The sequence below is a fragment of the Marmota flaviventris genome, chromosome 20 (assembly GCF_047511675.1).
Source record: "Marmota flaviventris isolate mMarFla1 chromosome 20, mMarFla1.hap1, whole genome shotgun sequence".
NCBI classification, from domain to species: domain Eukaryota; kingdom Metazoa; phylum Chordata; class Mammalia; order Rodentia; family Sciuridae; genus Marmota; species Marmota flaviventris.
The window spans coordinates 14638107-14664903 of record NC_092517.1 but is presented as its reverse complement, the minus strand read 5'-3'; the positions used below and the strand labels follow the sequence as shown (position 1 = coordinate 14664903).

At 45.6% G+C, this 26797-nt stretch overlaps 2 protein-coding genes across 4 annotated transcripts in view; one reads left to right on the top strand and one right to left on the bottom strand.

The window, feature by feature from the left end:
• Nucleotides 1-17526, top strand: part of Rpusd3 (RNA pseudouridine synthase D3) — a 24676-nt gene extending 7150 nt beyond the window's left edge. Inside the window, exons 8-9 of one of the 3 annotated variants that reach the window (XM_027932000.2) lie at nt 16922-17035; nt 17443-17526. In XM_027932000.2, the coding sequence (XP_027787801.2) occupies nt 16922-17007 (86 nt within the window). In that variant the 3' untranslated portion in view covers nt 17008-17035; nt 17443-17526. Of the gene's footprint in view, nt 1-16921; nt 17036-17442 lie in introns of those variants that run through there. The other 2 variants (XR_003582280.3, XR_003582279.2) reach the window with 2 other exon arrangements.
• On the bottom strand, nt 2135-26743 carry Ttll3 (tubulin tyrosine ligase like 3). The gene is given in 15 exon segments (XM_071605922.1): nt 2135-2457; nt 2686-2783; nt 3718-3988; nt 8092-8527; nt 10107-10350; nt 14240-14388; nt 15473-15668; nt 17413-17511; nt 18626-18740; nt 19627-19755; nt 20739-20851; nt 20964-21132; nt 23233-23324; nt 23521-23844; nt 23847-26743. Coding segments are annotated over 15 exon segments (2808 nt in total). The 5' UTR covers nt 23920-26743; the 3' UTR covers nt 2135-2157.
• Nucleotides 26744-26797: the final 54 nt, after the last annotated feature.

Sequence of the window (26797 nt, the reverse complement as noted above, 5' to 3'; positions counted from 1 at the left end):
GGTACCAAAAATAATCAAACAAAAAAGAGCTCAGGCTGTGTGTATTCTTTTGCAACCTGCTCTTGTTCTACATTGTGACCTGCAGTTGTGTTGTATGGCATATAAGTTTGAATTCCAGAATTTGAACAGACCACAATTATCCATTCTACCATTAATTGGACAGTTACATCTTTTGGTTGTCCCACAAAGCTACTGTGAACCTGCTTGCACTCATTTCCTGGTTCAGGGATGCAAGAATTTCTGGGTCATAGCATTTGTATCTTCAACTTGACTAGTGTCAAGAGCTGCCCAGAGCTGCCCTAACAAATTACCACAAGCTTGAATAGTTTAAAAAAAAAAAATAGAAGTGGATTTTCTCCTTTTGGGAGACCAGAAATCCAAAACCAAGGCGGCAAATCCAAAATGAAGAGCTCTAGGGGAGAACCACTCCTATATTCTTCTGTGGTTTCCAGTATCCCATACTAATTTGTCTTTTTTTGTGTGTGTGTGCTGGAGATTGAACCCAGGGCCTTACACATGCTAGGCAAATGTTCTACCACTGAGCTATATCCCCAGCCTTTCTTTAAAATTCTGAGACAGGGTGTCACTCAGTTGCCCAGGCAGGCCTTATACTTGTAATCCTCTTGCCTCAACTTCCCAAGTAGCTGGGGTTACGAGCAGGCACCACCATACCCAGTTTCACATGGTCATTGAAGGAGTTAAAAAATATACCATCCTGGGCCAGGTGCAGTGGTACAGGCCTATAATCCCAGCTACTTGTCAAAATAAAAAGTAAAAATGGCTGGGGATATCATTTAGTGGTTAACTCTCTCTGGGTTCGATCCCCAGTACGGGGAGGGGAAAAAAAAGTCCACCCTGGCAGATTGACTGTATGGAACTTGAAAGGCAGTAGGTGTGAGATCATTTCTGGGCTGGGTGTGTAGCTCAATGGCCGGGTGCTCACATAGCCTAATAGGCCCTGGGTTCCATCCCTAGTAGGCAAAAGAGAAAAACATCATTTTGACCTTTGTGCATCTTCTTAAAAGCAGATGAAACTCCATTCCAATATGAAAGGTACTCTCTCTATGCTAGAAATATACAGCATCCCTACTTATACCTAAGATGTCAAAACCAAGAGAATTCTCTAAAGACCTTGTTAAAATAACTCCAGGGCTGAGGATGTAGCTCAAGGGTTGAGTGCCTGTGTAGGATGTGTGAGGCTCTGGGTTCCATCCCAAGCATGGCCAACTCCCATCTTTTAATCGTCCCTATATAATTTAGTAGCTTCTTCACAACTATTCTTTATCTGAGCCGGAATCATAAGTAACTGATTGTGCCTCTTTGGGTCTTCATTTATAAGGGCTCCCATGACAAGTCAAACTTACATGAAATTTATAGGCAGATTTTCTCTTGTTAATATAACTTATGTAATTTAATTTTCAGATCCAGTTAGGATCTAAGAAAATGGAAGTAGAATTTTTTGGCTCCCACATCTCTTATCATCTCTTCTGATTCTTACAAAGATGTTTATTGTTGGGTTTAGAGACCACTCAGATAATCTGGGGTGCTTTCATCTCAAGATCGTCAATTACAAAACTCCTTACCTGTTTAAGGACATACATGCAGGTGACAGACATATCTTTTAGGGGGCCACCATTCAATCCACTAAGACTAGGTAATACCAGATTTTTACACACAGGTGTGGTTTGTTGGATATTTCATTTTACCTGATATTGGTCCCTTGCTGAGAAAGGGACAAACCCACACCCTCTGGAGAAAGGCTGGGGTTTCAGCAAGGTCCACCCTTTTCCCTGTGTTGTATCATAAATGTTTCTATGCCCACTGGATGTCATTCTGCCAGCCCAGCTCAGCCTCTGGGGCTAGGGATTCCCAGTGGTCCACAGTCTGGCAATGTGTCCCTGACTTTTCACTGCCGTGTGATCTTGGTCAAGCCACATCTTCTTGTTCAGACTTAGTTTCCTCATATATATAAGTGAAGGCTCAGACATACCAAGGAAGTATCTGAACAGGAAGTCCCATGTCTGTCACTAAGTGGGAATTATGGCTGCTGCTAGCTCTTGATCTGGACTGTTGGATAGAGACTTCACCCCATCTGTTTTTCACCCAATAGTGGTGGAGCCAAAGCCTACCACAATTCCACAGTTCGTTTGCTCCTCTTTATTTGGTGCTAGATCCAGGACAGAGGCAGTGCCCCACAAGAACAGAGCAAGATTTCCCTAGCCTCATAACCTCCGTACCCCTCAGCTTCTGGAATGTATCAGTAAGGGGCAGGGATATAGGATGGCCCAGCCTCTTCACAGGGTATGCCTCCGCCTTGGGTTTGTCGCAGAGTCTGGCCTTCAACTTGCCTTTGCCCTTGACCTTCCTATGGGTGCTGGGAAGAGTTCCGACTTCAAAGGTCTGAGGCCACAAGACACGGGCAGGTTGGGGACCTCGAAGGCGCTTGGGAGCAACAGCCTCGTGTGAAAGGGGGGGAGAAAGGGAGAGATGATCAGGAATCTGTATAGGAAGGGGTTTTGAGGGGGACAAGTCCTTCCCTTTTACCTGATAATGGTCCCTTGCTGAGAAAGGGACAAACCCACACCCTCTGGGCAGCCTGGGAGCTGCTCTCTGCCTGTGCCCTCCAGCCCTGACCCCAGTGCTCAGCACTGTCCACCAGGGTATGAGTCATAGATCCAGGCCCACCTTTCTTGGCTTTGGGATGCTGGGTGCCATCTTGAGGTCAGAGTCTGGTGGAAGGGAAATCATAATCTTGGCGGTTGGTATAGTCATCAGGGCCTTGCCTGTGGGCGACAGGGCCTTAGTACCCACCAGTTTGCAGGGCTGCACTATGAGGATGCGCCCCTGGGGTTGGAGCACACAGGAAGAAGGAAGCCGTGCCTTGGCGTGGAGGCTGGGGAAGTGGTAAGGGGCTGTGGGAGCAAGGGAAGCTGTGAGGGCCTAGAGAGGCTGACCAGCTGCCCTGCTGCCCCACAGGGTATGTGCACAGGGTAGGGAAGACAGGGGCAGGGTGAGGGCAGTGGAGCCCTCCCGGTTCCTCCTCCAGAGGCAGTGGGAAGAATCCAGGGTTTGGAGTCCAACAGACCTGGGTCTGCATCCCAGCTCTGCCCCTTCTGGGCTGTGCAACCTCAGGCAACTTCCTTAAACTTTCTGCTACCTCGGCTGGAAAATGGGGACGATAGCACCTATCTCACTAGGTTGCTGTGAAGACTAAAGGAGCTGGTTAGGTAGTGGTAGTGAACATTTAAGTGATTAGTTTCTTCCCCAAAGGACATTCTGCATGGAAGCAAAGGAAGAATACTGCTGTGGCAAAAGCCTGGACTCTGGAGACAGAGCACCCTGGGACTGAGTCCAGGCAGGGTGACTGAGACTCTGGAGAGGACAATGCTTACTTGGCTGTATATTTTAAAAGATTACTTTGTGAGTAGTGGTTCTTTCCATCTATTGGTGGTTCTGGTGGTAGGACAAATACAAGTGGTTGAGGGGCTTAGAGAACAGAAGAAATCACTTTGGGACACTGGGGTGTTTGAGGGAATGCTGTTACCCAGGGATTGAGGTCATCCTCTTACTCAATGGCAGGCAGTCTTTTCAAGGAATGAGACTGCCTGTTCCCACTAACACAGGTCATGGTAACAATGTAGCCCATTTTGGTGTTGGGGGAGGGGTCCCACTTATGGGGGATGGGGCAGAGCAGGGCTGTGGCACTTTTTGTCTTGCCTTTCTTCCCCTTCCCGGGGACTGAGGTGGTAGCAGTGGAGTCTGGCTTCTCAATGTGCCCCTGGCTCCTGGACCCAGCACCTTTCCTGGAAGCTGACCTGTGGGTAGGGGTCCCCAGCTCCTTGCCTTCCCCAGAGCCTTGCTGGGTTAGCAGATGAGGGAGTGATGGGTGGACCCCCATCCGCCGATGACACAGTGCCGTGGGCTTCTTGATGGTGGAACCCTCCACCAGGAGCCGGATACCCACATATTGGGGCACCTCCACGGCAGGCTGTGGGCAAGAAGAAGAGACAAGGCCCTGTCAGTGGTGTTGGAATCCTTGCAGCAGGACCCAGGGCAGAGATGGATAGAATTTACCTCTGAAGCACCTGGTCAGGTGGAATGAAAAATAAAATTAGAAATCTGCATTTTTTGCAATTCTAATAAAATAGGTAAGAATCAAAACTGAGCTGAGAAATGGGAAGCCCACCTCTGTCCTCTGGGAGACCCCTTAATCCTAGAGTGATTAAGGAGTCACAGAGCCTCAGGGACTAGTAACCCAGAAGAGGAGGGGAATTCTAGTCAAGTCCCCACAACCACACCTCCACATCTACTGCCCTCTCAGGTTGCTTGTGCTCCCAGTCCATGATGGAATATGTGTGGCTGTGTTCTACAAGTCACTGCCAACAATCAGAGTCTCTACAGAGAGAATTTGACTTATGATACCCACATAGACAGCCTGGAACCTTATATGAGCTCAAGTCACAGGGGAGCAGAAACTAAGAGCCTTAAAGAAGGCAAAGCATTGGGGCTGGGTTGTAGCTCAGTTGGTAAAGCATTTGCCTTGCACAGGTGAGGCACTGAGTTCGATCCTCAGCACCACATAAAAATAAATAAATAAAATAAAGGTATTGTGTCTGTCTACAACTAAAAAAAACTAAAATAAATAAATAAATAAAGAAGGCAGAGCACACCTGGTATGGTTATGTGCACCTATAGTCCCAGCTACTCGGGAGGCTGGGGCAGGAGGATCATGAGTTTGAGGCCAACCTGTTTCAAAATAAAAAGCAGAAGGCTGGAGATGTAGCTCAGTGGTAGAGTACCCTAGGTTTTGAAATAAATGAATAAATGAGGGCTGGGGATGTGGCTCAAGTGGTAGCGCGCTTGCCTGGCATGCGCGTGGCCCGGGTTCGATCCTCAGCACCACATACAAACAAAGATGTTGTGTCTGCTGAAAACTAAAAAATAAATATCAAAAAATTCTCTCTCTATATCTGTCTCTCTCTCTCTCTTAAAAAAAAAAAAAAGAGAAAAGCTTTATTTTGGGCTGGGGATGTGGCTCAAGCAATAGCGCGCTCGCCTGGCATGCGTGCGGCCCTGGGTTCGATCCTCAGCACCACATACAAACAAAGATGTTGTGTCCGCCAAAAACTAAAAAAAATAAATATTAAAAAATTCTCTCTCTCTCTCCTCACACCCTCTCTTTAAAAAAAAAAATTGTAAGTGGGTGTTGGATCTTTGCCTACTTTAAAAAAAAAAATGAATAAAACCATTGCAGAACCTGAGCTACCAAATAGCCCTAGGTGATTGGAGAAAGGTCATCTTTACAGAAGAAACCTCTTTTTTTTTTTTTTTTTGGTAGTAGGGATTGAACCCAGGGGCACTTTACCACTGAGCCACATCCCTGGCCCTTTTAATGTTTTATTTTGAGACAAGGTCTTGTTAACTTGCTTTGGGCCTTGCTAAATTGCTAAGGCTGGCTTTGAATAATTCACAGTCTTCCTGCCTCAGCCTCCTGAGCCTCTGGGATTACTGGCATGCACCTCCACTCCTGGCAGAAACCTCATTTAATAATCGTAGAGTGAACAATAAAAAAAACTAGAAATTGGAACTCTAATAGGTAAGAATCAAAACTGGATATCAAAACCAGTAGAAAGGATGACAGGAAATGGGTAAGTTGAAGACAGCCAAAGTACCATCTTATCAAGTGCTATGTTTGGATATTTTGAGTGTCCCTCAAGGGTTTATGTCTTGAAATATAATCACCAAGTGAGTTATTAAGAGGGGGAAACTTAATCTATGATGTTTAGAGATCGGGCTTTTGGGAGGTGATTAGGATTAGATAAAGTCATCAGGGTAGAGCCTGAATGATTGAACGCTGGTGGCACACAGACATGTATGCATGTCTGTCTCTCTTTTTTTAGGACCTCACTAAGTTGCTGAGGTTGGACACAAACTTTTGATTCTCCTGATTATCTGGGATTATAGGTGTACGCTGCTGCGCCAGGCGCTCTCTCTCTCTCTCTCTCTCTCTCTCTCTGTATGGTGCTGGGAATGGAACCAAGGACCTTATGCATGTGCTTAGGCAAGTGCTGTATCACTGAGCTACATTCCAGTGCCTCTCTGTCTCTTGACATATGATGCCTTATACCACCTTGGGACACTGCCAGCAAGAAAGCCAAAAGAAGCAAATGTGGCTTCTTGATCTTGCACATCTAGAACTGTGAGCACAAACGAACCTTTTTTCTTTATAATTTTTCCAGTGTATGGTATTGTTATTAGCAACAGAAAATGGACTAATACACAATATAATTAATAAGGTAGGAAGAGCTTCCAATGGAGAGACGTGGTAGCCACTACCTTAACCCATGGTCAAATTCAGCATCATTAATCTATCATGAGACACTCTAACAGTAGGTTCCTTGTGATATCACAAGAGGTACCCAGCATCACCTCTGCTGTATTTTTGCTAAAAATGTTTTACCTGAACCTCATTCAAGCTGTTTGACCCAACTTCTAGTTTACAGGACATCTAGATAACAGAAGACCAAGTAAACGACACCACCAGGAAACAATCTGATAAATCCAGGATGTAGGACAGTTCTATAAAACAACCAGCTTGGTCCCTTCAAAAGATCAAAATGGGGGGAAAAGTAGTGGAGCTGTCCTAGATTAAAAAAGATTAAAGAGACAAAACTGCCAGTACAGGGTGTGATTACACAGTGGCCTAAAAAACAAATCAGCAATAAAAGGCATTTGGAGCCAGGTGCAGTGGCACATGCCTATAATCCCAGAGAGAATGGATCGGCATAGGATCAGCACCTTTCCTGTATATAACCAAACTTTGACAGAAACAGAATGCTGGTCAGAAGGTCCTTAACTGCCAAAAAAAAAAAAAAAAAAAAACTTCCTAAGCTCAAAAAAACTGAAAATAGCTTTCTTAACTGATTATTCTATATTCTGTTTAGAGACAGGGTCTCACTGAGTGCCTAGGGTTTCACTAAGCTGCTGAGGCTGGCTTTAAATTCACAGTCCTTCTGTCTCATTCTCATGAGCTGTCCAGCCCTGATTTTATTTTGGGGCGTGAGGGGGTACCAGGGATTGAACTCAGGGGCACTCAGGCACTAAGCCACATTCCCAGACCTGTTTTGTATTTTATTTAGAGACAGGGTCTCACTGAGTTGCTTAGAACCTCACCATTGCTGAGGCTGGCTTTGAATTTGCGATCCTCCTGTGTCAACTTCCCAAGCCTCTGAGATTACAGGTGTGTGCCACCACACCCAATTCCAGTCCTGATTTTTAAGAACCCTATCTTATCCTATAAAATAAATAGCTGGGCTGGGGTTGTAGCTCAGCGGTAGAGCGCTTGTCTATCACATGCAAAGCCCTGTGTTCAATCCTCAGCACCACATAAAAATAAATAAATAAAATAAAGGTATTTTGTCCAACTACACCTAAAAAATAAATATTAAAAAAAAGGAGCTGGGAAGTAGCTCAGTAGTAAAGGGATCCTGGGTTCAGTCCTCAATACCTCCAAAAGATAATAAAAATAATAGCAGCTGCCTGTAATCAACTCTTACTATATATATTCCAGGCACTTCACAAGTGATGCTATTTTTCATGAAATTCCTAACAACCTTATTAGGTTATAACAATAGCTAAAACTTGTACAGCATTTATTGTATGCCAGGCACTATTCTGAAGTACCTCACTTATATTAACTATTTAATTCTTATAATCTTATGAATTAGGTAGTATTTTTGTTCTTGCTTTATAGATGAATAAACAGACCACCTAGAGGTTGGGAATTTGTTTGAAGTTATGCAGCTTAGTTACTGACTTAGGATTTGAATCCGAGGATGTCGCAGAGTCCATGCATTATTATCCAGGCATATTAACTCATTGTATTTACTCAGCTCATGAGAAAGATAGTAATATCTCTATTTTACAGATGAGGAAACTGAGGAGGGGACGTGGCTATATACTAGGACAACTTGGCAAAACCAGGCCTCAAGCCCAGGTTTTGAACTGGTCTGACTGCAGAGCCCTGTGCTTCATTGTGGAGCAGCCTAGAAAAGAAGGCACACTCCCTGGAGTCCTCCACGTCCACCTCACCTGCTTATAGATGAGTTCAAAGGCTCCTGTGTCACAGTTACGATCCAGCCGCCGGTCAATGACCACGCGCAAGGTGTCTGCTTGTACACCGGCACAGAGCCGGGCGGTGACAGCTGTGGAGGGTGCCATGGTGGGGCTGGCATTGATCTCAATTAACCAGGGCTGGAAATCCTCACCAAATACAAAGTCAGCACCATAGAGCTCGAAGCTGGCCTTCCGACACTGTACTGTGTCTTGGGAGGTCTGAAGCGCATGGATCACAGCAGCCTTCATGCCAGGCACGATGACAGTGGACCAAGCATTTGGTGCCCCTATCTCCTGCAGGTGGGCCTGGAACTTCTGGCTGGACCACATGTTGTCTGGGGGTAGCATGGGATGGCGATGGCAGGAGTTCTCCAGATGCTTCTGGATAGAGTTGTTGCAGAGGTGCACAGAGCTGAAACACAAAGTAGAAAGCTGGGGTTCAAGCCGGGCACGGTGACACATGCCTATAATCCCTGCGGCTTGGGAGGCTGAGGCAGTAGAATTGTGAGTTCAAAGCCAGCCTCAGCAATGGCGAGGCACTAAGCAACTCAGTGAGACCCTGTGTTTAAATAAATTACAAAATAGGGCTGGGGATATGGCTTAGTGGTCAAGTGCCTGAGTTCAATCCCAGTTACCAAAAAAAAAAGGAAAGAAAGAAAATTGGGGCTTAGCTCCTGCTGCCCCACCTATCCAAAATGAGGGAGGGCAGGAAAATTTCGACATCGGCCCTGGGCCACGCTGGTCAGTTCGACTTGAAATAGGGCCCTACTGGGGAGGACAAGAATGACAAAGGCCTGGACCCTATATTCTTCTAGGGTGAGAATTAGTTTTATCTCTCAGGAGGCTTTGAGGGTGCTAATCATGATAGCCACAGTATTAAATGCTTGTGCCTAGTTTGTTTGTCCTCCCAATGCCTGGAAGACAAGCAGGTAGGTAACCATAAAGCCTTGTAGTTGTCAAGATGAAGTCAAGCCCATCTTCACATTGACTAGCTGTAAGATCTTAGGCAAGTCATTGAACCTGTAAAATAGGGATGATAGTACCTACTGCATTGGGCTTTTATGAAAAATAACTATGTACATAAAGTGCTTAGCATCTATCACACATGAAGCACTTGATAATCAACAGTTTTCACTTTCATATTACTTCCTCCATTCTTCAGATGTGGAAAGTGAGGTTTAAGTTTTTTTTTTTTGGTACCAGGGATTGAACCCAGGGGCACTCAAACCACTAAGCCACATCCCCAGCCCTTTTTTGTATTTTATTTAGAGACAGGGTCTTGCTTAGGGCCTCACTTATGTTGCTGAGGCTGGCTTTAAACTCACAGTCTTCCTGTCTCAACCTCCAGAACTGCTAGGATTACAGGCATGTGCCACCATGCCCAGCTAGGTTCAAGTATTTTTGTATGTGTGGTGCTGGAGATCAAACACAGGGCCTTACAAATGCTAGGCAAGCATTCTACTACATCTCCAGCCCTTAAATATGTTTTCACTTGAACAAAAGGCCCACAGCTTGGAAGCTACAGAGATGGAATTTGAACTGAGGCCTCAGCAAGGTTTCCTCTCACCCCACCCAAATTAATACTACATCTTGCCTTTCTCCTCTGGAATTTCCACTGACGTCCCTTAATCCTGTTCTATATTTTCTTTTTTTAAAACACATATTGCACTTTATCCTATTAGATCAATGCTTGTGTGTTTCTCCCTGCTAGAATATGAGCACTTAAGAGCTGGGCTCTTCATTTGTTTTTGTTGTATCCCAAGTGCCTAGAATAATGAATGGCACAGGGTACACTCTTGGTAAATATCTGTTGGATGGAAAGATGGCTGGGTAGAGGTCCTGCCTGCCTGCTCAATTTGTGTTTGGAACCCAGCAATGCTGCATAGATTCCACTGCATATTTTCATTGCCTTTTTTTGTTGTTGTGTTGTTTTGTTTTGCCAGCTCCCCAACTAGTCTGGGAGTTCATGGGAGGTGAGTGGTAGGGCTCACTTGTCCAGGTTCTTTAGGGAGAAGGGCTGTGTGGAAAAGCGAATGTAGCTATCGCGGTAAAACCACACAGTAAGTGGGTTCCAGTCGGTCACCAGGAACCACTGTCTCAGGTCGAACTTGGTGCCAAAGATGAGCAGGGGGCGCTCAATATACTTCTGTACCACCCATTTGCCGTCCTTCATCATCATGGGGTTGCAGTCCACTAGCTTCAGCATCTCCTCCAGGTGGTCCATGCACATGATGCCTAGCAGGAAAAGGGGTAATCAGGGTCTAGGAGGTCAAACTTGGGCTAGCCCTCATCCCCACAAAACTGTCAGGCCACATGGGTAAGGATGTCTTTTGTCAATTAGTATCGTGTTCCCTTTGGGAAAACAGAAAATGATTTTAATTTTTTTGGTAACAAGTCATTTTGGGTTGATTGAAAAGGAATATATGCATTGAAAATTTCTGAATAGTATTGATTTTTTTGTTGTTATTTTTGAGGTACTATGGATTAAATCCAGAGGTGCTCTACCACTGAGCTACATTCCCCAAACTTTTTGAGACAGGGTCCCACTAAAATGCTGAGGCTGTCCTCAACTCTGTGATTCTCCTGTCTCAGTCACTGGAATTATAGGAATGTGCCACTGTGTCCTGCCATGTAATGGGCTTCTGCTTTTATTTTTTGTACTGGGCTTTAAAAGTATGTGCATATATTATTTTTCTCCAATAATTAACAAAATATAAACCAACAAACCCAAAAATTAGTAAAAAAAAAATGGCATATTAAAAATACATCTCCCTTTTCAGAGGCAGCCAACTACTGCTTCTAAACATTTATGGAATCCTTAAGGATTTTCTTCCAGGTTATGGGAGAATAAACATGCCTTGGTTACACAGTATTACACAGATTAAAGCAGGATAAGGGTTTGGGATAGGGCTTGGCAAAAGGTAAACATTCAATAAATGTTAACACATATTACTATCACCTGTTTAATAAATTTCTAGCCATCGGTTTGCTGGCTCAAAGGGTGTGTACATTCTTAATTTTTTTTTTTTTAGAGAGAGAGAATATATATATATTTTGTAGATGGACATAACACAATGCCTTTATTTTTATGTGGTGCTGAGAATCGAACCTGGGTCCTGCCCGTGCTAGGGGGGTGCTCTACCGCTGAACCACAATCCAAGCTCCACATTCTTCATTTTATATTGCCAAAGATGTTCTTCTAATTTTCAGTCCCAGCAAGAATGTATGAAATTGTGTTTGTTCAAATCCTACCCAACACTGTTGATTATGATTATCTATTTTAGACAGAAAATTTCTTCTAGATAGAAAATGTTCTTTTTTTTTTGAGGAAAAGGTAAAAGAAGTTTTATTGCTTTGCTAACACAGCGGACCTGTGTCCCAGAGACTTTCATTCTGCCCATCAAGGTTTTTCTTTTTAGACAGGGTTCTCACTATGTTGCTTAGACTGGTCTGGAACCCCTGGGCTCAGGCAAGCTTCCAGCCTCAGCCTCTGAACTGGGATTTCGAATGTGCACCAGCTTGTTTGGCTTAAGGCGTAGCTTTAATGCTAGTTAATATCAGAATCATATCACCAGACACAAAATCACAAATAATCTCATTCCTTTGCCCAAAGTAGCCTATTGCCTGCCAATGGCACAGAAAAACTTGTGCCTGGTTCCCGGTCTGGATCTTTTCCTAAAGGGCCAGATTGGGGCTGGGGTTGTAGCTCAGTGGTGGAGCACTTGCCTAGCATGTGTGAGGCACTGGGTTCAAATTTTAGCACCACATATAAATTAAAAAAAATAAATAAATAAAGGTCCATTGACAACTAAAAAAATATTTTAAAAAGGTGGTGGGTAGGGCTGAGGTTGTGGCTCAGTGGCAGAGCATTTGCCTCGTACGTGTGAGGAACTGGGTTTGATCCTCAGCACCACATAAAAATATATAAACAAAATAAATGTATTGTGACCATCTACAACTAGAAAAATATTTTTTAAAAAAAGGGTGGTGGGTAGACCAATCATCAGGATTTCCACGAACATAATATCTTTTTATTTTTTCTGAGTGGGGTGGTTATCAGGGATTGAACTCAGAGGCATTCAACTACTGAGTGCCTCATGCCCCCTTTTTTGAATTTTATTTGGAGACCGTCTCACTGAGTTGCTTAGTACCTCGCTGTTGCTGAGGCTGGCTTTGAATTTACAGTCTTCCTGCCTCAGCCTCCCAACCCTGGAATTATAAGCATGCACACTGTGCCTGGCCCAAGACCATAATGCCTTGTATAAGAAAAGATTACATCTGCTGAACTGGGGTTGTAGCTCAGTGGTGGAGCGCTTGCCTGGCACGTGTGAGGCATTGGGTTTGATCCTGAGCACCACATAAAAATAAAATATACAAAGGTATTGTGTTCATCTACAACAAAAATATGTTTTTTTTAAATTATAACTGCCAGGTGCAGTGTAATCCCAATGACTCAGGAAGATGAGGTAGGAGAATCGAAATTCCAACGCCAGCCTCATCAATTTAGCAAGGCCCTAAGCAACTTTGTGAGACCCTGTTTCGAAATAGAAAATAAAAAGGGCTGGGGAGTTGGCTCAGAGTTAAGCGCTACTGGGTTCAATCTCTGGTACCAAAAATTTAAAAAAGGAGAAAGACTTATAATACACACACCAAATGCATAGAAACAAGTACAGATAGAATCACATTAAAAAGTTAATAGGTTATCTTTTGGTGAAATTAAGGGACATTTGCTTCTAATTTCCTATATTGTTTTGTTTTCTTTTTTTAAAACAATAAACACATATTTTCATGATTGGGAAAAAAAATCAAGTATTTCTAAGGTATAAAAAGAAAAGAATCCAATGCTTTTTTCATTGTTGTTGTTTTGTGGGATTGATCCCAGGGGTGCTCTACCACTGAGATTTATCCTCAGTCCTTTTTATTTTGAGACAGTGTCTCGTGCGCCAAGTTGCCCATATTGGCCTTGAACTTGAAATCCTCCTGCTTCAGACTCCCAGTGGCTGGGATTACAGGTGTGTACCACTGTGAATGATAGTTGTTTAACAGTTTCTTTTGGTGGTACTGGAGATTGAAGCCAGGGACTCAAGCATGCTAGGCAAGTACTCTACCATTAAGCTATATCTCCAGCCCTCCTGATTTTAATGTGACATCCTTAAGAGAAGCATTCCAATGTTTGGAGCTGCAATGGCTTCACCCTGGCATAAATAAACCCATCCAAGAGCAGTATTCGAAAGAAGCTGATACTGAAATCTGTTTTCTAGCTCTTGGGCATCCTTTCACAGTCTTTAAAGGCCGGGCTAAGGCACTGCTGGCTTTCCTGTTCAAATTCCAGTCACACTTGGCTGAGGAGTCAGAATAACAGCTAATAATAGAAGCATCAATGTGGCAGTTACTATGCACAGATCCAGGACCTAAGTACATTTTTTTGGTCCTGGGGATTAAACCCAAGGGCATTTAACCACCAAGATACATCCCTAGATTTTTTTATTTTTTATTTTATTTTTGCCTCCCCAGTTGCTGGGATTACAGGCATGTGCCACCATGCATGGCTTCTAAATACTTTATAAACATTATACTAATTTAATCTTCTCAGGAAGTATTGGCTCCATTTTACCAGTGATGATGATGAGGCACAGAAAAGGTTAATTAACCCCGCCTGAAGTCTTATAAGTAGGGGAAAGCTAACCTTGAACTAGGGGTCCTGGCCTTAGGACTATAGGGATGTGCTGGTGAAATCTGAGACCCTTTAGATAATAAGCAACTAAGTGCTTGTGAGTGTCACCAAACTTACCTAAAGCACTGATCCAAACTCAGGGGCAGGAGAGGAACAGTTGGGACTATCTTCCCAGAAGCTCTCATATGGGGGTGACTGTGCTGACCTACAACTTAAGATGTACTCTGCATTTAATCTCACCTTGTAGAAGGCTTTATCAATCTTCACTTCACAAAGGAGGAAACTGAGGTTCAGATAGGTGATGTGACTTGCTCTAGGTCACAAAGAATATTACTGACAGAGCTGGGCTTTCAGTCCAGTTTGGCAGACTGCACTATTAACCGCCCTGGCCTCTAATGGGGGACAAGGTCACAGGGTATTGTTGCAAAAAAGCAAAGGCTGATCCCCCACCTCGTCCACGGGACTTGGCTCCTGGCTTCACGATCCAGATGTTGCGGTCCCCTTCCATATCAATCTGGGGCATCACAGCCCGCAGCTGCTGCAGGAGATCCTCACAGCGCTGGACCTGTGCATCCAAATGCTTGAGTTCTGCCCCCTCACTGTGGGGAGATGGTGGGACTTAGGCAGGGCAAGGCCTGGGGGCAGGCAGGAGGGCAGGACAAGGGGAGACATATCCTCCTTCCCCCTAGGCCAAGGTTCAACCACCTTGGTCATGCCTTCCCCCTAGAGATCCACATGGATCTCTCTCAAACCTCCATCTTCACCCTCAAGCCACCCCACGAGCCCTCTTGCCCAGACCATAGCAATGGGAATGACTGAGTAAATCCCATTTACTTCACAGTTCACAATCCACTCCAATATTCCATTTTCTGCCCACTCCCTTCCTATTAAAACTGAATCATTCCAGCTCCAAATGATGGGGCAACACACCAAGGGCTTTCCATATATTATCTCTAATCCTCTAGCAGCCCTTTCAGGGAGGTATCACCTGTCCCATTTTAGAGGAAAGTAAACTAAAGCTTGGAAAATTAAGGTATTTGCCCAAGGCTACCCACTTGGTGGCTGAACCAGGATTCAAATGCCTGATTAGTTCATCTGCAGGTGCTTTTTGGCATTCCTGTCCTCTTTATCTAGACCTAACAATGCTTGATAGGTGGGTTCCCTTCTAGATTAATTCACTCAAGCACATCTATATCATAGCTCCCCTTCCTTTCTCTTCCCATCACTCACCCCCACCTGACCCATTCATTTACTTGGTTATCATCTGGCTCCCCAAACTAGAACTTTCTTTTTTTTAATGGTGCTGGAAATCGATCCCAGGGCCTTGCACATTCTAGGCAAGCACTCTTAACTATACCACCAGTCCAGAAAAGGAAAGTTCAAATAGATTAGTGATGTTGCCAAAGTCATAGAGCTTGGAAGTTGCAAAGCCAGGACTTGAACTTAGGTCTACCTGACAGCACAGGCCATCATCTTAGTGCCTACCATTGTGCTAAGAGCCAGGAAGAGTGGTCTGGACTCTATCAAGGAGGCAGTGGGAATCCCTGAGGGTTCCTGAGCTGAAGAGTAGCAATATGAACAAAAATGAGAGGCTTCAGGAGGAGGTGAGGGCTGTGTTAGATTGTGAGAGTCTGTTCCTAATTACCTGCCTCAGCCCATAGCCCTGGCTGCAGGAGTACTCACTGGACCACTTGATAGTAGCGCTGGAGGAAGAGGGTCCAGCCCGCAGGGCTGAGGTACAGTGGAGCCTCCAGGTCCTTGTCGATGTCCATGTGAGCCAGGTTGCTAAGGTGCTCCTCACATGCACACAGGGCCTCATCCACAAACTCTGGGGACACTGTCATGAGCTTTTGTTCCTGTTTCTTGAGGTTCTTCTCTCCTGCAGAGATAGGGAAGAGTCTGTCACTAGAACACATCAAGGCAGGTAAAATGACACATGCTACAGTGCTTACCAACCCGAGGCTTGTCACTCACCTCAGGCCTCACCTGAAAGACACCTGAGGCCTACCATGAACCCCGATCCCCAGCTGCCCTGGGACTTGTCACTTACCTGAGGTTTTGCTCTAAATTTACCTGCAACTCTAGCACTTCATCCCTGGCCCCCACTCCACCCTAAATGTCCCCAAAGTCCTACAGCACCTAAAGCCCCAGCACATAGCTGCAGCCTCTCTAACCCTGGGACCTCTGACATATCTGAGACCCTGCACCTGGAAACCTTGGCCTTTGAACCTAGATATACATGAAACCAAACCTGACATGGCTTCTTTATTTATTTTATTATTTTTTCACAGTGCTGGGAATTGAATGCATGCCAGGCAAACACTCTACCACTGAACCACATCCCCAGCCCCCAATATGGCTTCTTAAGTCTTGAAACACAACGGAAATCTACTCACTCCCAGAATCCTGACATAAATCAACCATCATCAACCCATAGAAACACTAACCTTACATGTGCAATGCGAGGCCCTGACACACACCTGAAAATGAATCTCTAGAAACTGACATCTCAGAAGACTCAATGCACACCCACAGCCCTGACTCATTCCTGAACATCCTGAAATATAAGTGAGCCCTTAACCCCCTGCAGCCTGACCCACACCTGAGCCCATTGTCAGAGAAAGCTTAAGTGCAGGGTCTCTGCCTAGTAGGGGACCCCTGTGCTCCTGATCCTAGCACATAATAAGAGTCATCTTGTACCTGGCACACTTATGTAAGAGACAGAATGGGGAAAAGCCAGGGATTTTTTTCTCCTTCCCTTATAGTTGCCCTTTACTTCTCTGAATCTCTGGCTAAGGAGCCCTTGCTTTTAAAGGATTAGTGGCTTGGAGGTAGGAGCTAAGTCCATAAAGGGAAGGGGCAAGTAATGGGCTGTGTTCTGTGTGCCCTTTACTCCCAGATGTTCCTTATTTTTTTAAATTTTTTTTAATATTTATTTTTTAGGTGTAGATGGACACAACACAATGCCTTTATTTTATATGTGGTGCTGAGGATCTAACCCAGGTCCTGCCCGTGCTAGGTGGGCGCTCCACCGATGAGCCACAATCCCAGCCCCAGATGTTCCTTATTTTTGGTCACATAGGGTGCTCAGGACTCCTGTAAACTGCTGGGTTCACTTCTTCCTTCTCCTAGACCTATCTCCCCCAGACAAGGATGGACCATGTCTTCTTAGCCTGCTCTCTGTAGGGTGCTCATTCACATGCCAGGCCCATGCATAGGCTGATCACCAAACAAACCAGAAGACAGGTATGTGGGAAGTTGGGAAATAGAAGAATGGATGAGTGAGCAGACTAGAGGGTAGATAAACAGTAGTTAGGAAGATGGAATAATACATGGATAAATGGTTTTGTAGAAGGATGGGAAGGAAAGTGGGGAGTGGATAAATGGATAGGGAGTGTGCTGATGGCAAGTGGGTGAATGAGGAGATCAACAGTGGGTTGGTAGGTGGGAGGATGGATACATGGATCGATGGATGGATGGATGGATGGATGGGTTAATGGGTAGACTGAAGGATGGGTGAACACATGGATGAAAAGAAGGGTGGGAAAGATGTTAGATGGTCATATGGATATGGATAATGGGAGCACGGAGGGTAAGGGAGTGAAGGTAACCACAGTACTTACTTGCAGCTTCTTCCTTTTCTGTTTCGACAGAGTATGACTTCCATTCCGACTTCACCACCAGCTTGAGAACGTTGCGGGCAGCTGTCAGCCAGAAGTCCTCTGCTCCCGGGGCAGGGGATACCCTGCTCAGCCCCTAGGCTTGAGGCCTGTTCTGGTTCTGGAACCTGATCGTGACTTGCCCCATTTTGGATGTGTAACCTGACTCTACCTTTTCTGACTCTAGAACCTGAATGAGAACCTGGATCCTGTTTCAGTTAGACCCAGAATGTGACAATGTGACTGGACTTGGCTTATACTCTGTCTTCAGAATCTGGTGTGGACCAGATTGTCTGTTGTCTTAGTTCTTTCTTCAGTTCCTCATCTACTTTTTTTCCCCCTTTTGTACCAGGGATTAAACCCAGGGGTGAGTAACCACTGAGCCACATCCTCATCCCTATTAATGTTTTTATTTTCAGACAGGGTCTTGCTAAGTTGCTTAGGGTCTCCCTAAGCTGCTGAGGCTGGCTTTAAACTCGTGATCCTCCTGCCTCAGCCTCCCAAACCACTGGGATTACAGGCATGTGCCACTGCGCCTGGCTCCTCATACAGTTTTAAAAAATATTTTAGTTGTAAATGAACATAATAACTTTATTTTATTTATTTTTGTATGTGGTGCTGAGGATCAAACCCAGTGCCTCACGTGTGCTAGGTAAGTGCTCTACCACTGAGCCACAATCCCAGTCCCCCTTATATACTTTTGATACTTATTCTAGCCTAAGAACCCAAACCTTGACCCAAAACCTAGTTCAGATTTGGAACATAACTTAAGGCCTAGCATCTAACCTGGATCCAAATTCTATTTAGAACATATTGTGGAGCTGGAAGCTATTCTGCCTTAGAAACCCATAACCTATAGTCTTTTATGGAACCCAATCCAGCCAACAGAACTTGACATAAGCCTGAAATCCATTCTGGATTCCAAACTCAACCAACCACTAACTTTTAGAACCTGCTCTAGAATACAAGCAAGCTACCTAAGTTTTCTGGAGGTCAGGGCTGGCCAAGCTAGGAGTATCATTAAGTGAGGGTATAGTAGGACTGGGGATAGGGAAGGAACTTGCTGGGGTAGATGAGGGCATAAGGAGAGGCCTGCTATTCCCTGGTGTGAGCCAGAGATTTAGTCTTGGTCCTTCAGCCTGGGTGGTCCAGGCATGGGGCTGGGGGTTCTCCTTACCTATGAAGGCTTTTTTGTCATCTTCAGCACCCAGGCGGTAGCAACGTGGGAAGAAGGAGTCAGCATCAGCCTCATCAAACCAGGGCAAGTTCCGGAGATTGAGACACAGACCCACCTATGGAGTTAGCTGCTGAGGGGGCAGGGTAGGACTTGCCCAGGGAGCTCTAAGAGACTCCCCCACAGGCAGCACACATCCAGTCAGGAAGACCTTGCCCAAATGCTCTCAGAGCCTCTATTCCACTCACTAGGCTTAACTTACTCACATCTATATCCATGTCTGCCTCGTGGTCCCCTTTGTCACAAATCCCATTCACCCTTCATTCATATCCTTAAAGACCTGCCTCGTCTAGGAATTCCTCTCCAAGTCTCTGCCAATGATAAAATGACAGACCATTTTATAAAGTTCTTTCTTCATCCTTCACCCTAGAAAACAGACCTTACTGCTTCTGTCATTTAAATATGAGGACACTGAGGCTCAGAGATGTAAAGCCACTTGCTATCAGAGATAAGACAGAATGAAGCCATCAGCCAGATGTACCCTTGCTCACAGTTTGGATTTGGTGTTTGTGTGGGCTTCAGATCCTATTTGAATCCTGGAGCCCAGTTATTTGTTTGTTTTTGGTACCAAGGATTGAACCCAGGGGCACTTAACCACTAAGCCACATCCCCAGCCTTTTTTGTTTTGAGACAGTCTTGCTAAGTTGCTGAGGTTGGCTTTGAACTTTTGATCCTCCTGCTTCAGCCTCCCAAGCCATTGGGATTATAGGTGTGCACCATCACATCCAGCTGGAGTCCAGTTTAGTCAAGAAGTCTACACTACCAGATATCCCACAGGGGTTGAATTAGAGTCCAAGTCTTCCTGACTTCAGGTCTCACTGAATTATTTATCTCATGCTTTCCTGAGAACTTTCTTTTACTGACAAGGGGAGAGACGGGGTTGGGACTACTAGTCTAAGGGTGGGGGTTGGAAGCTGTCCTTCCTACTGCCCTGAGGAGCCCACCTTTGTAGTAAAGGAGCCAGCTCGAGCATAGTGGTTTATCATCTGATCCTTAGAGAGGAAGCGACAGTCCATCACATCTCGCCGGGTGGTCCAGATAAGGTAAGGTGTCTCATTCCGAACCATGCGGGACTGGGGAGGAGATAGAGACAGGGAGGCCAGTGTGGGCAGCTTCTCCCCAACCCTCCTGAGCACGAAGGACAGGATACTTCCAAACTATCCTGTGGTCCTCACAACGTTTCTGTGTAAGGCATGAAGGGCATTTCTTCTCCAGGGCACAAGCTTGGCCAAAAGAGAGCAGGCTTCGTCTGAGTGTTAAACTGCACAATAGAATGCTGGACCTTTCTCTGGCCAATGGCCATCAGTTACTTGCCAGAAGTCTGACACAGCCTCCAAACTGATGTGCACACAGCACGTAACAGAGGTTCTTTTGTGGTCCCCACCTCTCCATCCTTTCTAAAAATCTGGGAGGTAGGTTATTATTAACTAATAACACCATATGCTATGCTCTGTTTGAAATACTTTCTATGTTAATCCATTGACTCCTCATCCAACCCTATGAGGTAGGAGCTACCATTTCACAGGTGAGGGAATTGAGGTACACGGAGGGTAAACAACTTGCCCCAGGGTTCACAAAGCTGAACCACATGAAACTACCGATTTTCAACTTATCTTGACGTGCAGAAATGGCTATTTCATATAGTTCAACTTAGTAAGAGTTGGTGCCAATCTAATGAATCCAAGTGTCCTTAACCTCCACACACATGTCCTCCACACCATCTCACCAGCCTCTCTCAGAGTTGTGTAAGCCCTTCCTACGAGCCTTCAATTGCTAAGGGCAAAGGAAGCAGATGAACAAAGAGATTTTTACCTGGAAGGGATAACTAGCATGCACAGAGGATGTAACAGCCTTGTCAGAGCCCCACTGAGTCCTTCACTGCTCTGGGGGCCTATCCAGCCTTTAGAGAAACAATCATCTTTATACAGATGGGGAAACTGAGACCCAGAGAAGAAAAGGATTTGTCTGAGGTCACCCCATTGGGCGCCAGACCTCTCCTTCTGAATAGCCACCCTCCAGCCAATCCTGTGCTTCAGCTGGCCCCCAGGACGCTCACCATCAAAGCATGTGTCCCATCTAGGTCATCAAATTCCAGAAGGCCATTTAAGTCAAACAGCTGTGTTTGTTGATAATGCTCTTCTTCATCTTCAATGTATGCAGAGCCCAGACCTGATGAGAGCCATGTCCCTGCCCCATAGGTACAAATCCTCAACCCTGGGATGGTGAGAACATAAGGAAGAAGACTGGGAGGGGTCTTGTGGAAAGAGAGGGAACTGTTCACCTTCCTCAGTGGTGTCACTATCACCTAGCATTGAGCTGTCCAGATCCTTCTGGGATGGCATTAGGGTGGTGCCCGGGGGATGGATCATCTTCTTCTCTACCCAGCCTCTCTGGCGTAAGAGATACCGGATCACTGGGTAGCGGCCTTGGATCATAAAGATCTTCTTCTGCTATAAGGTGAGAGATAGAGACTTGTTCAATAAGCATTGCCAAGGTGCCAAACACAGGGGATATAGTGGTGACCCAGTTACAGTCTCTGCCTCCAAGCTGGCCTCTGTAGGGAATTTTTATATTCCACTGGGAAAAATAGCTAAAAAACATGGAGGGAAATAAATATGCATAGTGTCCGGGGGTGGTGGTGCATGATTGTTAATTCCAATGACCTGGGAATTTAGAGCAGAAGGATTGCAAGTTCAAGGCCAGTCCCTGCAATTTAGCAAGGCCCTAAACAAGAACTGTCTAAAAATAAAAAAACAAAAAGGGCTCTATAGAGACATAGCTTAATGGTAACATGCCCCTGGGTTCAATCCCCTAGTACCAAAATAAACAAATATGCATAGTAACAATGTTGGCAATAATAGCTGATATTTACTGAGTATCTACTATGTGGTAAATGCTTCATGTATTACTTACTTTTTTTTTTTTTTTTTTTTTTTTTTTTTTTTTAAAGAGAGAGTGAGAGACAGAGAGAGAGAATTTTTTTTTTAACATTTATTTTTTAGTTTTTAGGTGGGCACAACATCTTTGTTTGTATGTGGTGCTGAGGATCGAACCCGGGTCGCATGCATGCCAGGCGAGCGCGCTACCGCTTGAGCCACATCCCCAGCCCTCATGTATTACTTACAATGACATACATTTTTATTAGATACTCACTGGTTATGAAATAAAGATGCGGAGAGGTTAAGTAGCTTGGACATACCATGGTTAAGTGAAAGAGATTTCTTTTTGTGCTGGGAATTGAACCCAAAGCCTCACCCATGCTAAGCACAGTTCAATCACTGAGTTACACTCCCAACCCCAAGAGTATGGATTTAAATCCAGGCAGTCTAAAATCTACATACTTAATGAGACCCAGAGAAACTACTTAGGAATACATGGTTAGGGAAGATCAAAAAAGAATCATGAATATACAGAGCTGAGCAAATGGCAGTATAGGCAGAGGGAAAAGCATGTGCAAGGGCCCAAAGGCAGAATGGAGACCAAAAGGAACTAAAAGGGTGAGTGCAGTTTGGAAAATGAAAGGGAGAGCCCATGAGAAGTTAGGTAGTATGGACAGACCATGGACAGCCCTGCAGGCTTGAGCCTTGGATGTGGGTTTTTATATGAGTAGCACGAAGCAATAAAGGTTAGGTGAGGGTGTGCTTAGTTGGAAGGTTTGTTAAGTTTGGCTTGCTACTGTATGGAAAAAAAGATGGGAACAAGTATGGAAGCAGACCGTTTGGAAGGCTGTTGTGCTTACAGTGAAAATGGGGCAAAAGTGTGGGGTTGGGATTCATTTTGGAATCAGAGATGAATGATTTTGCTGATGGGATTAGATGTGGTAGTGAAAAAACAGAAATATTGGATTTGGGGTTGAACAACTGAGATGAGAAAGTCCAGACTAGAAGGAATGACAAGTTTGGGTAGGATTATCAGAGCATGAGATTGAAATGTTGATAAACTCTGGGTAGAGATGTCAACTAGGGGGCTGGAGAGGGTATGCAGTGGGTGCAGCACATTGGACTCACAACCAGAGAGAAGCAATGCATGCAGCATGCATGGGTAGGGATCTATGGAACCACTAATATCTAAGAAACTGCCCAAAGCAACTGAAAAGCAGCAGCCAGAAAGAGAGAAAAGAAAAGTAGGAGTGTGCAGTCAGATAGCTAAGGAGGATGGGTGTGTGGGGCATCAGTGCACACCCACAGGCAACTCAATCAAGATGGCAGGACTGAAGAGGCGCTGCTGGATTTGGCTCCTTGGAGGTCACCAAGGGCCTTAATGAGAGTGTTTTTTAAAAGGAATGGGATGGGAAAGGCAGGAAATCAGAGGGAAGGGAACTGAGGAGTGAATTCCAGGTAAAGAAGTGGAACAATGCCCAGACAATTCTGTCAAGAAGTTTGGCCCTGAATGATAAGTGAAAATGGGGAGGTATTGGAAGATGAGTGTAGAATTAAGGATTTTTTTTTTTTTTTGGTTGTTTTTGAAGGACATGACAAAAATACCACAAGGAGGCAGGACAAATTACTCCAGAGTCCTTTCTAAACTCCTCCCCACCAACCCATTCCGACCTTGACAGCTCTCTCCACGTGGATTTTGGCGTTTCTGAGCCGGCCCATGTGGTGAGGTGTCTTGGAGAATCCTCGCCAGAGGACAAGGGATCCTGCAGAAAGAGGCGTTATAGGGGCGGGGATAGGTTGGGGCTTAGCCCGGGGTCTTTTTGGCACCCTCTTCCCTCCCTCCACCCTTCATCAGGACGCCCACCCACTGCCACTCTTCTTCCAACACCATTTCGTTCCATCCCCATGCTTCTTCTTGCAGCTGCCACCGGCCAGGGCAGGCAACGCTCTGGGCCTCACCGTCTTGCGTGGGGGGATCATCCAGGACCTGGGCAGGCCGGGGGCTGAATAGATGGGGATCCGCAGCGCCTTGGGCGCGAGTGCCGCAGGTAGGAGTCTCGGAGGCGCGGCCTAGGCAGGGCATGAAGCCAGCACTGCTGGCCAGGCGCTGACGGCCAGCGCCACTCGCCTCGGGCTGGGCGGAGGCGGGCCCCGGCCATGGCAGCCTCCCAGGCAGCCGGTATTGTGGGTAGGGAACACAGGGCCAAGAGGCGGGGGAACTGTTGTGTGGATCTGGTGGTTGCGGCTTCCGCCGCCAACTGCACGCCGGGCCTTGATCCTGGTGAACAAGGTTGCCGAACCCTGGCTCACGGGGCCCAGTTCCCTGGTGCTCAGAAGTGCCCCGCCAGGGCCCTGCATGCGCCCCTCGCTGCGCGCGCCCTTCCAGCGCTGGAGCCCGCCTCCCTCCCCGCGCTGCCTGTCCGAGAAGCACCCAGGCCCCGCCCTCTGTTTGCTGTCACCATAGAAACCATTCCCCCGGGCACAATCAGACCCGAGGGGTTCCGGAGCCGCCCTGGGTCAGGGGAGCTGGGGTTTTCCACTGTGAGCCAGGCTCTGGGCCTCATTTATCCCCACCCCTTTGATGGGCAAGGCACTGAGGGTAGAACAGAACGTTGGGCTGGAATCTTGGTTCCTCATCCAGCAGTTCCTGCGTGGAACGGCCCCAACCATATTTATAGAGGGCCACGTGCTAAGCTCTGGGCTGGGGACTGACAAGTGAACCCCGACCCCAAGAGGCTTATAGCCCAGTGTGGGATAAAAGCAAGTAACAAAATAGCTACAGGTATGAGGGCAGTGAATAAGCCATGAGCTGAAACCAGGAAAGAAGTACACATTAGGGCAAAGATGTCCTCTCCGAAGAGGTAACATTTTAGCATTCTAGGCAGGGGAAACAGTTTTGGCAACCTCGAAAGGGAAGACCCTTTCTGGGGAAATACAAGGCAGCCAGTGTGGCTGGAGCCTAGTGAGCCCAGTTCAGATCTGAAAGCCTAGCAGATAGATGCGGCTAATGTTTGGTGGTGGTGGGGAACAGATATGAAAATGAAAGTCGAGGCTGTATTTGCGGGGAGCAATCATGGGTGCAGAACACATACCTCCTCTCCTGGTAACTCAGAAACAGAAAAACTGATCATCATTCAAATCAAATGCAAAATAAATTTAAAAGGTCAAGATTGTAAATGACCATTTAGAGAAAGTGGTAAAGTATTATCCTCAAAAGTCATAGGGGCAATATGGCTCCAAGATGTTAAATAACTGCCACAAATCACAGGCAACACTGGAACCCAGGTCTGACACACACTTATATATATCTTCCTGTGATTATCACTCAGTGGGGTTTGACCTGTTGATCACAAAGTACCAAATCAGCAGGTTGACAGGCTAACCTGAGCAGTTGCCCATGCAAGTGCAGTCCAGGAGAGTCCTGGCTGGAACCCAGTCACTGGGCAGTTCCGTTCTTACAGTGAAGGTAGGTCCCTTAATTACCTACCTGTCCAACCAAAGATTACATTTCCCAAACCCCCTTAGCTGGGGTAAGAGAGACCTAAGAGAGAACCAGCTGACTAAAACCACACAGTCTATTCTCATTAGCCCGCAAATCTGGTTTTAAGGAACTTTGGATCCTGGGAGAGAAATTTGCCACAAATCAGGGTTCTTGCTGGCTCACCTGGTAAATGCCATCCTGTGAGAGGGGAGTAAGAAACTGCCACACACTCGTGGTCACGCACTTTGCTGCGAGTACCTTTCACATTCATTGCAATGATACAACATAGCCATGTGCCTCTGAGGAGAGCCTAGCTAATTTAGCAAGGCAGGAGGTCACAGAGGTAATGTCATAAAGGGGATTATACCTATTCAAGTTGTTCCCACCACTAGCCCCTCCTTCCTTTATTATTTCTTTATTCTTCCCTTCAAGAGATCCCTTTGGCCATCTCTAAGAAAATCTTTTTGTGAAGTTCAGCTCAAAGGCCAACCATTCTAGAAGCTTTATACCCTCCTATACATATGGCCCCCTCCCAGTCCCCAGACTTCCAACAATACATATGAAACATTTCAATATATTTATTTACATGGCTAGCTCTTTTACTGGACCCCCAAGTCTTCTCAAAGCAGGGATATCCCCAAGCCTAGCATGTTGGAGTTTATCAGACAACTCAGATACTGAACAAACAACTAGTGGTTCATTCAGTGCCTGCGTGGCAGAGATTGTGCCAGTTCACTTTCATAGTCTCCATGTCAGAGATCAAGAAACTGACCCAGGCATGGTGGCACATGCCTGTAATTTCAGCTACCTGGGAGGCTGAAGCAGGAGGATCGGAAGGTCTAGACCAACCTGGGCAATTTAGTAAGATCCTGTACGAAAAAAAGGAAGAGTTGGAAATGTAGCTCAGTGGTAAAAATACCCGAGTTCAATCCCCAGTTTAAAAAAGAAACCGAGGCATAGAATATACACAGCTTGTCCAAATCCAGCAACAAGAGTCAGAACTCAAACATAAATCAGTTTTGTTTGTTTACTTCAAGTTATCACTAAAAAAGGTCTAGCATTATCCAATATAATTTTTTTTGACAATGGAAATATATGTGCTGATATGGTAGTTACTAGTCACTGTAGCTACTGAATACTTGACATGACATCAGAGAAACTGAGGAACCAGATTATAAACTTCACTTAACTGGGTAATTTAAATAGATAAAGGTGAAGCCAGGCACATTGGTGCATGCCTGTAATACCAGAGACTCAGGAGGCTGAGGCAGATGGATCACAAATATGAGGCCAACCTCAGCAACTGAGCAAGGCCCTGAGCAACTTTAAAAAACCCTGTCTCAAAATAAATCATGAAAAGGGGTAAGGATATGGCTCAGTACTTAAGCACCCCTGGGTCCAACCCCTGGTACCAAAAGAAATAACTACTGCTTTAGCCCAGGCAGAAGTCTAAACTTCTTGCTCATGGTCTGGAGACTTGCAGCAAGCTATTTCATCTCACTGAACCTCAGTTTTCTTATCCAAAAATAGGACGGATGTTTCTCTGAGGTTATCTTTTAGCCCACATGAGATCATGTGAAAAGCACCAACACTGAATAGGCAGAGAGAACATTTTCAGAAACACATGGTACTTGGACTGCAATGGTTACTGGGTTGGAGTCTTTGGCAGGGATAATGGTAGGATCAATCTATAAGACTGATGGGGAGCTCCAGGCCCAAGCACCAGCTGCTTGGTCTCAGGAAATAAAAATAGCA